At 35.1% G+C, this 13940-nt stretch overlaps 2 protein-coding genes across 3 annotated transcripts; one reads left to right on the plus strand and one right to left on the minus strand.

Annotated features, from left to right (window-relative positions):
* Positions 1-4154: 4154 nt before the first annotated feature.
* On the plus strand, positions 4155-5090 carry LOC140598920 (olfactory receptor 4P4-like). The gene has a single exon (XM_072757358.1). It carries the CDS (start codon positions 4155-4157, stop codon positions 5088-5090), a length of 936 nt encoding a protein of 311 aa, XP_072613459.1.
* A 5923-nt stretch (positions 5091-11013) lies between these two features.
* On the minus strand, positions 11014-13330 carry LOC140598921 (olfactory receptor 4C46-like). Of its 2 annotated transcripts, XM_072757360.1 has the most exons (2): positions 12435-13330; positions 11014-11038 (listed from the first exon to the last, which is right to left on the minus strand). In XM_072757360.1, exons 1-2 carry the CDS (start codon positions 13328-13330, stop codon positions 11014-11016), a joined length of 921 nt encoding a protein of 306 aa, XP_072613461.1. The 2 variants fall into 2 exon arrangements, with proteins under 2 accessions (XP_072613461.1, XP_072613460.1); XM_072757359.1 differs by lacking the exon at positions 11014-11038 and having other exon boundaries at positions 12401-13330.
* Positions 13331-13940: the final 610 nt, after the last annotated feature.

Consider the following 13940-nt stretch of genomic DNA (forward strand, 5'->3'; position numbering starts at 1 on the left):
CAAGTCTAAGTGAATACTTGAAGTCCACTTCCCTTGTAAACCGTAGAAGGTTTAAGACATGCTGAAATTTTCAAAATATTTGTAGAGAATTAATCTGAATGCATTTGAATTATGGCTTTGTAATTGTCTTCATTTATTCCAGGTTTTGATACTAGAGACAAACTGGCAGAGTGAATATCTGAGGACTGAATGCAGCCCCAAACTAACCTGACAGACACTGAGACCTTATGGTTAGTGGATTACCCCTTGTCACCTTGGTTGGGGAAGGGTACCACCCCACATGTGCTAGGCTAATTGTGTGTTTTTTACAATTATTGTATATAATTTCATCCTAAAGGCTACAACTTCTCCTGCAGCATATGAAAATTTGATTACTATACGAATGTTTTAGCTTACTTCAGTTTTAATGGGACATTAGCTTTAAGCAAAATTCCCCTTTTTGGAGAGCAAAACAGTAGAGTTAGTTGAAACATGTTCAAATTGACATTGAATTTCATTGTGACCCCGAATCTTGCTTACAGGCAGTCCTCCGTATTATTATTAAGAAACAGACTCTATGCTTGAATATGTACAATGACAAAGAATTTCTTAGGACTTCAAAACATCTGCCATCCTAAAATAGAGTAGTTTCATCTGAGCCAACTACGGTAAACTTATAGCATCCCACATTCTGTTGCACTAAGAAAGTTTGAATGTGTGGTAGAAACGTTTATTCAAATATAAGAACTTCCTTATGAATACTGTAATTCAAAAGACATACATAATTTGTATTCAACAATACCAAAACCAATGTAATCTTTTGAGTATCTTTTGGGAGAGAAGAAAAATTAGACTAGCAATTAGTGTTAAGAAAAATGCTAAGATAACCAATTGATTATGACATTAACACACTTTCAGTAAAGATTGTTGAAATTGGAGTTTATTGTGATCATACTTGCTAAATCCATGTTATGAATGTTCTTTTAAATTTCCTTTATTTTTCCATTGGTTGTGTGTGCACGCATACTAATCTGTGGTCTTAAACTAGTCATTCAAAGAGGAAAGACCGTAAAAGAAAAATGACAGCTTTAAACCATACATGTCACTGGCTATTTCATATTACCTCATGTATCCCTCATTAAACTTCTGAATTTTATAATGCTATCTTAATTGTGAAATGAGTACCATGAGGCCTAAAGAGATTAAGCAATTCGCTCAAGGATCACATTGGCCAGTTTATTTGAGATGTCTCAATGTTTTACACCTTTCTGTGTTGCTATTGTTTCAATCTTTTGTTCATGGTTCCCTGAAGTTCTTACTTTACCAACTGTGACTTCAGTTTTCTCAAGGGAGGATTCCTCAGTATCACTATATTGTTTTATGACAATAATTCTCATCAACTGAATCTTCCTTCTTACCTTTTCCCTCTAAAAGCAGCACTGATCACAGAGCAAGTTCCCTCAGAATACAGGATGAGGTTTTGAGCTATTGGAGAAGAAATTCCAATGATGATTTAGAAGACAAGCAGGATCGTTTTTTGTTTTTGTTTTTTTCTTTTAAGATTTATTTATTTATTCATGAGAGACACACACAGAGAAAGAGAGAGGCAGAAACAGGGCAGAGGGAGAAGCACAGTCCTCTCAGGGAGCTAGATTGGGAACTCAATCTCGGACCGAAATAAGGACCTGAGCCAAAGGCAGACGCTCAACTGCTGAGCCACCCAGGTGTCCCAACAAGCGAGAACCTTGATTAGGAATATTTGTCTTTGTAAAACTGAAGGCAAATTATTTCAAATGTTTTAGAATCAGAGAATTCTATATGTGTGTATATTAAATATTCCCTACCTCTTTACTAACATAAATACTCAAAAGACAGATGGGTTGTCTGTTAACCCATTGTCTTGTATATTCCTTTCTGCTCAGATGAGGAACCAAAAGAGTTCTTTCATGCTCTCCTTCATGACATTCCTATCAGTTCTCTCCCATATGAAAGATAGCCCCAGATTGAGGAAGAATCAGAATTTCTGTCTTCTAATATGTACAGTGTATTCCCTTTCAAATCTGAGAAATTACTAGGATTCTCTTAATGTATCTTCTCTTTAGACCCAGAGAAAATTACTTATCAGTTAAAAATTACTTAAATTTAAATTTTTTAAAAAAATTACTTAAATCAGTTTGTTATAGTAATTAGGTATAACTTAAGAACTAACATTGTTTCTAACTCATGGACATAGACTAGCACCAGCTGCAATGAACAGAAGATGAGTCAATGATCCTCATACTCTTAAAACTTCTCAGTATTCTTTTAGTTGCTGTTAATTGCTGAACACTCTGATATCAGTTGTGATATAATTATTTTATTTGTTATGTAATGGAGGATAGGAAGCCTTGTTAGTGATTCTGAAAGCAAAGTAGGAACTAATTGAAAATTTCTATTTTTATGAGGTTAGAATTGTGAGTAGTAATTTAAAATAGAATTGATGTGGTAAGGTAGAGACCATTCTAAAAATGTTATAGATGTCAATTATTTGCCTTGTAAAATCTTCTTAAAGCCTATCAGTAACATTGGTATTAAATTTGTGAGTCACTCCAGATGATTGTTGTTAAACAATATTGTTATAGCAATATTGTTAAACATTTTTTACAATTTTTTAAATTTTTGTTTGAGAGAGGGAGAGTGTGAGAGAGCACGAGGTTTAGGAAGTGTTAGAGGGAGAAGCAGACTCCTGGCCAAGTAGGGAGCCCACCTTGGGACTCGATCCCAGGACCCCAGGATGAAGACCTGAGCCAAAGGCAGCTGCTAAATGGATTGGGCCACACAGGTGCCCACATTTCTTATTTTATAAATAAACATCTGAGGGTCAGATATGTCTGTCACTTCAGAATCAGACTAAGGTAGAGGATGTGTTAGTTTTTGCAAACCCACTAGGATCAGATATTTCCTCCTTAGAGGGTAAAATAGCTTTTCGAAATGTTTCTTCATTATCCTACACTCATTTTGCCCCGATTAAATAATGTCTTAAGATAAATGTTACAAAGATGTGATTTCCTGAATATTACATTTAGTCATTATTGCAACAGATACCACCAAGTGCTAACTTACCCAAAATTTGTCTTCAAGTTGCTTTCACTTTTATTTCGTTTAATTGGCATTTGATTTTTCACATTGTAAGTAAAGTATGAAATTTTCAGCAAGAGCCATGACTCATGCATAATTCAAATATATTTGGGCAATTCAACAATCTTATCTTTCCTTGATCAATTGCTATCACAAACTTCCATGATCCTATGTATTTTTAATTTTTTAATTTTTTATTTTTTATTGGTGCTCAATTTGTCAACATATAGAATAACACCCAGTGCTCATCCTGTCAAGCACCCATATCAGTGCCCGTCACCCAGTCACCCCACCCTGTCCCACCTCCCCTTCCACCACCCCTACTATGTATTTTTTAAATTTTATTTAACTCATAAAGTATAAATGTGACAAATGAATGGGCTTCCTGAATATTTCTCAAAATTTCAGTCATTAACTGATATTCTTTCTTTTGCTGTATTGTTTCAAATACTTTGCTTTCTAATGTAAGAGAAATTCCGTTGGTTTAACATGATCCATTGACAATATTTGACTATGTAGGAAAATATAGTATGCTCTACAGAAATCAAAGGTAAGTAGTTCAAACTGGATCTATAAACAAATGTGCATTTCTTCAGGATTCATTCCCAGAATACTGAGTGTTTCTTCAGGTAATTTTAAAGGAGGATCATTTATTTTATTTGTAAGGTATAAGAACTGGTAAATATGGACAAAATCTCTTCTTGTTTAAGACTAACTGATATAATTAGCAGTTCTTTTATATAAATATGTCATTAATAGTAATAAAATGTATTATCAAAATAATATTTAAATTTTTTAAAAAGTACTAGTAACTGAATAAAATATGTAATTATTCTCATGATTGCCATTATGAAATTATGTCATGCTAGATTTATAAAAGACAAAATAAAGAGAATCAGCTTAATTCAGTAAATCAAGAAAAATTAATGTTAACATGTCAATCTTCATTTTAATAAATTTTACATTATTGTGTTTATAGAGTTAATTTTCACCTTTGGTTATGTGTTCTTTCTTTCAGAAACCTAAGTCTCTGTGGAAGCATACACCAAAGCAAATATATGACAAGCCAGAGAAACATCTCCGAATTCATACTTCTAGGACTTTCATATGACCAGAGCATACAAATATTTTGTTTTGTCATTTTCTTACTCTGTTATGTTGCTCTGTTGGCAGGAAATCTTCTGATCCTTATCTCCATTCGATGCAGCTCTCTTTTTCACCAACCAATGTACTACTTCCTTATACACTTATCCTTAATAGACATTTGCTACACCTCTACAGTTACACCCAAGTTAATTGGTGACTTGCTAGTGGAAAGGAAAACCATCTCCTATGACAATTGCATGTTACAGGTCTTTACAATGCACTTCTTTGGAGGCATTGAGATCTTCATTCTCACCGCCATGGCCTTTGATCGCTATGCTGCCATCTGCAAACCTCTCCACTATGTGATTATCATGAACAGGACAAGATGCAATCTCCTAGTCTTAGCTGCTTGGGCTGGTGGGGCCATTCATGCCTTTCCTTTATTTTCTACTGCAATTGGTTTGCCCTTCTGTGGTCCTAATGAAATTGATCACTACTTTTGTGATATTTTTCCTTTGCTTAAAGTGGCCTGTACTGATACTTACATCACTGGTGTCCTTGTGATTGCCTTTTCGGGTATGGTCTCATTAGTTACCTTTATTGTCTTATCTTTTTCTTATGGCATTATACTGTTCACTTTAAGAAATCTCTCAACTGAAGGAAGACGCAAAGCCCTCTCTACCTGTTGGTCTCATATCACTGTGGTCATCTTATTTTTTGGGCCTGCAATCTTTATCTACCTTAGGCCACCTACCACTTTTCCTGAGGACAAAATATTTGCTCTGTTTTACACCATCATTGCTCCTATGTTCAATCCCTTAATCTATACTCTGAGAAATTCAGAGATGAAAAAAGCCGTGAGGAAAGTTTGGTGTCCATCAGTATTTTCAAAGGAAGCATGTAATTAATTTGAAGAAGTTTATTGGTTAAACAACTCTGAGAAACAAAAGAGGAAGATGTAAATGAAAAAGGCAGGGACTATCTCACAGGTTTTGTCTATCATCAGTCGTGCAAGCAGAATGAAGGCGGCAATAGGACTACAGGTTTAAAGTAATTTCAGAAGAAATACTAAGTCTTGCATTCCAAAATTAATTGGAAACTTAGTCTTTGGAGTATTAAGATGGTAGAGGTAGTGTAACCTTCATGAAAAAACGATTGAGTCAATGGACATAAACCAATGGTATATTAATTAGTGAATTATAAAAGAAAATATTTTGATGATAATTTTATTAAAATACTTGACTCAGAGGCCAGACTACAAAATAATAGATATTCTTTGTTAGTTCAGAAGTTGTAATCTAATAAAAAAGGTTATGATCTAAAACTAAATGAATTAATCTAAATTTGTGATAGAACATTCATATATAGAGAAGAGACAGAGAGATGAAAGAATTAGCAAAGAGAAACAAGATTTTATTTCATCACAAAGTAAATGAAAAAACTAATGCATTTTGGTTGCACATGGATTTATTTTTAAAGATTTTGCTTATTTATTCATGAGAGACACTGAGAGAGGGAGAAACACAGGCAAAGGGAGAAGGAACCTCACTTCAGGGAGCCCGATGTGGGACTTGATCCTGGAATCCTGGGATCACGTCCTGAGCCAAAGGCAGAAGCTCAACCAGGGCCCCACAGGCATCCTGCACATGGGTGTTTATGGGAGCTTTCTTCCTAATCAACAAACCTTGGATGCAACCAAGATGTCTTCCTGGACGTGAAGAAATAAATCAACTATTGTACATCTGGAGAATGGGGCATTATTCAGCACTAAAAAGAACTGAACTATAAAGGTAAGAAACTATATGCAGGAAACATAAATGAATATTTCAGGGTTAAAGACGCCAATGTGAAGGGAGAAATTTGTATGATTTCAACTAGAATTCTTCCTTCAGTTACAAGGGAGTTATGTCCCAATAATCCATCATAAGTAGAAAATATCTTACATCAAAAATTCATGTAACACTTTCAACATATCAAACCTTATAGCTTAGCCTAGCCTAACTTAACTGTGCTCAGAACACTTACATTAATTAGCCTACAGTTGGGGAAAGTCATCAAATGCAACGCCTATTTTATGATAAACAATTGAAAAATCTCATGTAACTTATTGAATACTGTACTATAACATGAAAAAGAAAATGGTTATATGGGTACAGAATTGTTTTAAGTTTGATCATTGACCCACGAGAAGCTCACTATCCCTGCCCTCCATCACAAAAGAGTATTATACTACATATCACTAGCCCAGAAAAAGATCTAAATCCAAAATTCAGAATACAATTTCTACTACACTTATGCATCACTTTTGCCCAATTGTAAAGGGAAAAGTACAAGTCAAACCATTATAAGTTGGGAGCAATCTGTGTACGACATTCTGGAAAAGGCAAAACTATGGAAAGAGCAAAAAGAACCGTCAGTGGATGCCAAGGATTAAAGACAGGAGAGGGATGAATAGGTGGAACGTAGAGGATTTTTAGGGTAGTGAAACTTCTGTATGTCACTGCATTTTGGAAATTGTCATTATACATGTCAGAACTCACAGAATGTACAACAGCAACAGTGAACCCTGATGTAAACTGAATTTTGGGTAATAATGAGGTGTCAGTGTAGGTTCATTTGACTGTAACACATGTAGCACTCTGGGGGAGAGGCTGTCCCAGTGAGAAGGACAGGTGGGTTTCTCTGTAGTTTCCACTGTATATTATGATGAAGTAAAACTGCTCTAAAAAAAATAAAATGTATTAATTAAAAACAAATGCATTGCAGCACAATACCTGGATGAAATCATCTTGTAACTAAATGAAGCATCTTCTGAAAAAGATTTTCTAGTATAAACAGGTAATACCTTAGAATCTTTCAACTGTAATATCAGGTCTTTTGCTCGTGTTTCATAGTTTAAACGATATGATCTCTTAAGAAACAAAGCCATTATGACAGAGAAGGAACTGGATAGTGGAATTTTGTGAGAAGAAGGTAGTCACAATCCTGGAAGAGTTTCATTTGTTATTAAAAACTTTATATTTATATGAGAGAGCATGAGAGCACACAGGAGCCAGAATAGGGGAGGAAGAAACAGAGGGAAAGGGAGAGAAGCCGGCTCCCCCCTGAGCAGGATGCCAGACACTGGACTTGATCCTAGGACCCTGAGATCATGATCTGAGCTGAGGGCAGATGCTCAACCAACTGAGCCACCAAGGTGCCCCTGAAAGGGTTTCAGATTAGGCACATGTGATGCAAGAAGTGCAATCATTCTGGAGGCACTGTGCAAAGAAGCAATGAATAGCAGGAGAAAAATGATGAGGGAGAAAACATGAAGTAGAGTTTTTATAGCAGTGAAAAATTGGACAAACTACCTTCTAAGCAGCTACTAATAAAGAAAGAAGAGTATTGCAAGGTTTGATTTTATCTTTTGAAAGACCATCACAAAACATTTGTCAGTCTAAAGATTGAAAGGGCATGTGCTTAAAATGACCAACTTCATTACTAAAAGAAAGATCATCTTCATGTGTCGAATGGGTAGATCCATAAAATGAGCAATATCATGTAATTAGCAATCAGATTAAAAGTCACAAATTACCAATACACCAGAAGTCCTCTTCATACTTCTTTAAAATCACCACCTTCAGAAAGTAATCACTAGCTTCATCTATAAAGTTGATGAAATTTACCTAGTGTTTGATTTTGTAGAAAAATACTAATGCAGATTATACTCCTCAGTGTCTATTTTCTCATTGTTATGTTCATGAGATTCATTCTTCATGTTTTATCTAGACATTCAGACCATTTCCTATTTAAGGATATTAAGAGTAGAGCTGCTTTGAACATTTTGAAACATGTCTTTTGGTGACTATTTTTCATCCGTAAATACATGCTTTTTACAAAAAATGCGCTTTACACCTAGGGCAAAGCAAAATTGAAACTAAAAACATGAAAAAGATAGAGCAGTCACAATGAAATAGTATTTGAAATATATATAGCTATTTCAAAGGCAAGAGCCATTATCAATTCCCAAAATCATTGTTGATAGAATTTGCAACCCTGAAACATTTACAAATCTGAATGTGTATGCATATAGAAGGACATAGAGGATTTGATCCAAAATAATAAGCAGCAAAGTATATATATATAGATAGATAGATATAAAACACTACACTCATCAGCTGGTGAGTGAGTATGAGTTATTTAAAGTAATTTATCCTATTTTGTGCCACAAATTTATTCTTAACAAGTGTCAAATTATCTGTAGAGCCACTTATCTAACGACAATGCATTAAAGTACAAAACAATAATAAAAACATAGTTTTTAAACTTGAGTATACGGTACTTTAAAAGCTTTAAAATAAATCATAATGGAAATTAGAGAATAATTTTAAAATTAATACAAATAGTATTTATCAAAAATGTATACCAATTCTTAGAGGTAAATTCCTAGCTTGTGTTAAGGCAAAAAATACATTATTACATCAAGAGTTGATTTGTTATCAAATTATAACTACACCTTATCCTAGCTGAACCACTAGGTGTTATATGTATTGGATCACTAAATTTTACACCAGAAACTAACATACTGCATATTAACTACCTGGAATTTAAAAACAAATTTGAAACAAACAAATTAAATTTTAAAAAAAGAAAAACAATTCTGTACCTAACTCTAATATTTTACTGTCTGCTAACTGAAATTTAAATTAAAATTTGAACAAAAACCCTAGTTGTAACAATGCCCAAATTATTACCAATTAATATTTTAGAACCAACAGCATATTGAATTGTGATAAGCTAAAAGTTATTCCTTTGGAATCAGGAAGTGACCCTTTGTATCACCAATTCAAATTAACATTATTCAATATTTTACTGAAAGAACTAGCCAATTCAGTAAGACATGCAACCAATAAGCAAACTGATAAAGATTGTATCCAAAATGAATAGAATACTATTTCCACAGACTCTATAGAACGTATGAGTTAAGAGAATATTTCAAACAAGTCTATGCTAAATTTAAAAAGACTGACAATGCCAACTTTTGGTGAAGTTATGGGGACACGGGAACTCTCATACATTGTTGGTGGACATATAACATAGCACCACCACTTCTGGAAACAGTTTGGCAATTTTTTAAAATGATAACATACATTTAACATATAACTCAGCAATTCCATGCTCAGGTATCAATCTGAGATAAATGGTAATATAAGTCCTCACTAAAGCTTGTACATGAGTAGTCACAGCAGCTTCATTCACTATGGCCGTTACCTGGACACACCTGAAATGTCCATCAGCTAGTGAATAAGTATACAAAATGTGGGAGAGCCGTACAGTGGAATACTATTCTTACTAAAAGGAATGAACTACTGATAATGCAGTGTGATAAACCTCTAAAACACTATGTTACATGAAGAAAAGAATAAAATTGAACACTGTATTATTTTTAGAAGTCCAGTTTTCTCCTGGTTATATTATGTGGATTCACTATTTCACAAATGAGGGAAAACGGATGTGTCCTTGAGATTCCCTAGCTCTCTGACCAAAGCTCTCATAAAACATGGATCCTGAGTTTCATCCTCTACCCAGAAATGACAATTATCAGGTCAAGGTGGTTCTTGTCATTCACCTCAGCTGTGTTATGCCCTATTTTTTATATCATTCCCTCTAGTTCTTCTTCCCTTAGTAGCTCTCCAGACTTATCAGAGATGATTCTGTTTTCCATAATTGCTACCTTATCATGTGTGAGCATGTGTCTGCTATGTTACTCCTTCCACCCAGGAATCTAGCATTCACTATAAATGCCAGATTTTAAACTGAACTATAAAAAGTCTATCTGTAAAATGTGAGTCTTTGGACCTGAAGAAATAAAGAAACAGAATTTAATAGACAATTCTGATTCCATTGCTCATGCTTCAGAAACTGTATGTAATGACCCATTGCCCTTGGAATAAATCTAACTTTATGTAAGAACAGTACTGTATGTAGAATTCAACATAAGTTGACCTTAATATGATGATGTGACGAAATATGTGTATATTAGGTCAAACACAGCAGAGAATCTGAACCCATCACATTTCAATTGTGAGGTTTTGACCAATTTGCTTCAAGTCCATGAAACTTTTTTATTAATCAATATGCACATTTTGGATAAGCAAATGACTCAAATGATGTTTTACCATGATACACCTGTTAGGATGGATAAAATATGGGACACTGTCACCAACAAATGCTGGTGAAGATGTGAAGCAACAGGAACCCTTATTTATTGCTGGTGGGAAAGCAAAATGGATGGCCATTTGAGAAGATGGTTTTTCAGTTTCTTACAAAACTAAACATGTCCTTACTGTACAATCCCGCAATCTCACTCCTTGGCATTGACCCTAAAGAGATGAAAACTTATACCCACATTAAACCTGCACATGGGTGTTTAACAGCAGCTTTATTGATAATTGTCAAAACAGTTGGAAGCAGCCAAGATGTCCATCAATAGGTTAGGATAGATAAAGTGCAACATCAGACAGTGGGGTACATTTCAGTGCAAAAAGAAATAAAATATAGGCCATGAAATGATGGGGAAGAACTTTTCAATGTTCTCTCCGGCGTCCTTAACATTCAGCTTAAACCTAATTACGAGACTCTTCTTGATCTTTCCTGTCACTAATTTTCCATTTTCGTATTTTACTACACAGACTTTTACAAGCTCAGTGTCCAGCTTAGAACCCAACACACAGGAGTGGCTCAATAATTAATTATTGAGTGAATAGGCATAACCATATTGAATTAATTAGGTTTTCCGCATACACTTTTTCACCCCTGGCATTTGTTATCCATCTTCTAGGAATTGTCTCAGCCCAACATAGCCCTTTTCATTCTGATGATTCCCCTTCATCCATTTTTGATGTCCGTTTCATCTAGGAAATCTTCCTGACTCCTGATCTTTGCTGTATGTTCCCCAAACATGCTTTCCCAGCACCCTTGCTGCCACTACCTTACCATTTATTAACAGGATGTTGTCACTTTCTGCTCCTCTCTGGGTATTTCTCCGTGGGTTCTAAGCTCTGTGAAGGCAAGACCCAGGTTCCTCTCAATTCATCACTGAAGGCCCAGCAACCATCAATGTCTTTGATATGTTCTTTGGACTTAAGAAACTTCCTTGATGAATGAGAGAGGGATACATTACCAAATATAAATAAATGGAATATATTTATTCTGAAGTTGTTTTGCGTGTAGGTGGAGCCACATATTTTTAAACACAGCTTTTCATAATGAATAGTTGCAAGTAAACTAATTAACAGAGTACAATGACATGAACAGCTCACATTCATAAGATGAGGAAATCTTGTTGAGAGCATGGTGAATATCAAGGTAAGCTCTTTGCTCCTTCACTGGGAATCTCCATTTCAATTTCTTTCTCATTACACAGTTTAAGCAGAAGTTAAAACAAATTGTTGTTTCTCGAGGAGATCTAGCTAGAATACTCAAGAGTCTTCTTCTTGAATCAGATAAGAGTAGGAAAAAAGTCCCTTGTCTCCAGTACTATTTCTTTGCCCTACAATTTCTTGCCTTTATTCATCTTCCTTTATACCATTATTTGCTCATTCAATATTTATTGTGCATCAGACATGCTGTCTTATCAAAAAATTTTTAATAAGTAGTTAAGTACTCTGTAGAGTGTGACTCTATTTAATAAATAGGAATTCTTCTCAAATAATTAGATGTTGAGTTATTTGAACCCTCATTCGATCTGATAGATTAGCATCATAAGATGGGTGACATGAACAATATGAAATGACTTGACATCTAAAGGGAAATTTGGAAACTTGGGGTAATCTTAATTATCCCTCAGAGGTCAAACAACTCTTTGTTTCTATGACCCCATATTTATTTTTCACCATTATTTATTAGGCAACTTGTATTTATCAAGCCCAGTGTATAAAAATGAGTAGAATAATTAATAAAAACATTAGAATTTATAGATGATTAATATATGTATAAAATAATTAATAAAAACATTAGAATTTATAGATGGTTAATATATGTATAAGGTTTATAGCATAGTCTGTAGTTGGGTTTACTCTTTCTTGCACACTTTTCTGCTCCACTCAGTGCAGAATTATTATTCATAGCAATTTAGTTATTTCTTTACTTGGTAAGTATTCCTTGTTGAGATCATCCATTGACAATGGACAATGTCCTTTTGACCTATTGAATCAATGTTGAACTTCAGGCATATTTATTTCTCATCTGAAATAACTTTTCTACTGCACAATTTCCTAATGGCATTTTTCATCTGATCATTTCTCAAGGCATAGATTAAGGGATTTAACATGGGTGTTATCATAGTGTAGAAAACTGCAACTGCTTTATCAATAGGTAAAGTAGCTGCGGGTCTCATGTATACAAATATGCAGGGCACAAAGAATAAGACGACCACTGTGATGTGGGAGACACATGTGGAGAGGGCTTTGAGCCTCGCCTCCAAGCTGTGGTTCCTTAGGGAGCGCAGAATGACCACATAGGAGACCATGAGGAGGAGGAAGTTTAAGGCACAGATGAAACCACTGTTGGCAGCAACAAAGAACCCAAGAGTGTGGGTATCAGTGCAGGCGAGATTGAGCAAAGGATTGAGATCACACATAAAGTGATCTATGACATTAGGACCACAGAAAGGTAGAGGGATGATAAAGAAGATCTGTATGGCTGCATGAAGAAAGCCTCCCACCCACACCACTGCCATGAGCAGGCCACACACCTGCCGATTCATGATGGTCATGTATTGCAGTGGTTTGCAGATGGCCACATAGCGGTCATAGGCCATCACAGTAAGTAGGATGACATCAGCACCTCCAAAAAAATGTTCCCCAAAGATTTGGGTTACACATGCATTGAATGTGGTGGTCTTCTTTTCACGGAGGGAATCTACAATCAGTTTAGGGTTATTGACAGAAGAATAGCAGGCATCAATGAAGGACAGATAGGCCAGGAAAAAGTACATGGGGGACCCCAATAATGGGCTGGCGGTGATAGCTGCCACGGTGAGCACATTTCCTACCACAGAGATGATGTAGATGATCAAAAACACAACAAATACAATTTTCTGCATCTTTGGATTCTCTGTGAGCCCCAGTAGAACAAACTCTGTCACATTGTTTCTATTCTCCATTATTTCATGTTATACTTAATTACATGACCTGTAAAAGAAATATCTTTCGTTATTGCAACCTTGAATTTATTAAGCTTCTTCATCTAGTAAATAATAACAGCCTAGATTCTACTGAGTTGTTTATTCTCCGTAAGGTTTTTTGAGATAGAAAACAAGTTCTGTGTCCTTGAAGATTACTTAAATTATCTCCTGGGTGAAATTTCTGTTGAGTATAGACATAAGGAAATTTATAAATACACAGGCTGGAGATCATCAGTGTATACTTCATCATCTGAGGTGAGTAAGCCTAACATGAAGTAGTGTAGTGTACACAAGTGACAGGGGAGTAGGTAAAGGGAGGTAGGTTATGATGTAAAGGCTAAGCATGCAAGGTTAACATATTTTCCCTTTGTTGTTAGGAAATGGGGCACCATGGTGAGACATTGAGAAGATAGGTAGAAAAGTGAAGATAAATTTGAAGAAGGGGAATAGAGCTATAATTTTAATAAAGATCTTCATGTGTCTTGGGTGAAGTTCAGTAAGGGGATGGAAGCCAGAGATAGAAACCCAAATTAGGAGATTATTTATAATAGTCGACATAGAAATAATAGAGCATTGGAGGTGGGTATGT

Source organism: Vulpes vulpes, chromosome 5, assembly GCF_048418805.1.
Source record: "Vulpes vulpes isolate BD-2025 chromosome 5, VulVul3, whole genome shotgun sequence".
Lineage (NCBI taxonomy): Eukaryota > Metazoa > Chordata > Mammalia > Carnivora > Canidae > Vulpes > Vulpes vulpes.

What these genes read in the sequence shown, in the direction of transcription:
- LOC140598920 (XM_072757358.1), top strand. Translation starts at nt 4,155, where the DNA reads ATGACAAGCCAGAGAAACATCTCCGAATTCATACTTCTAGGACTTTCA.
- LOC140598921 (XM_072757359.1), bottom strand. Translation starts at nt 13,330, where the DNA reads ATGGAGAATAGAAACAATGTGACAGAGTTTGTTCTACTGGGGCTCACA.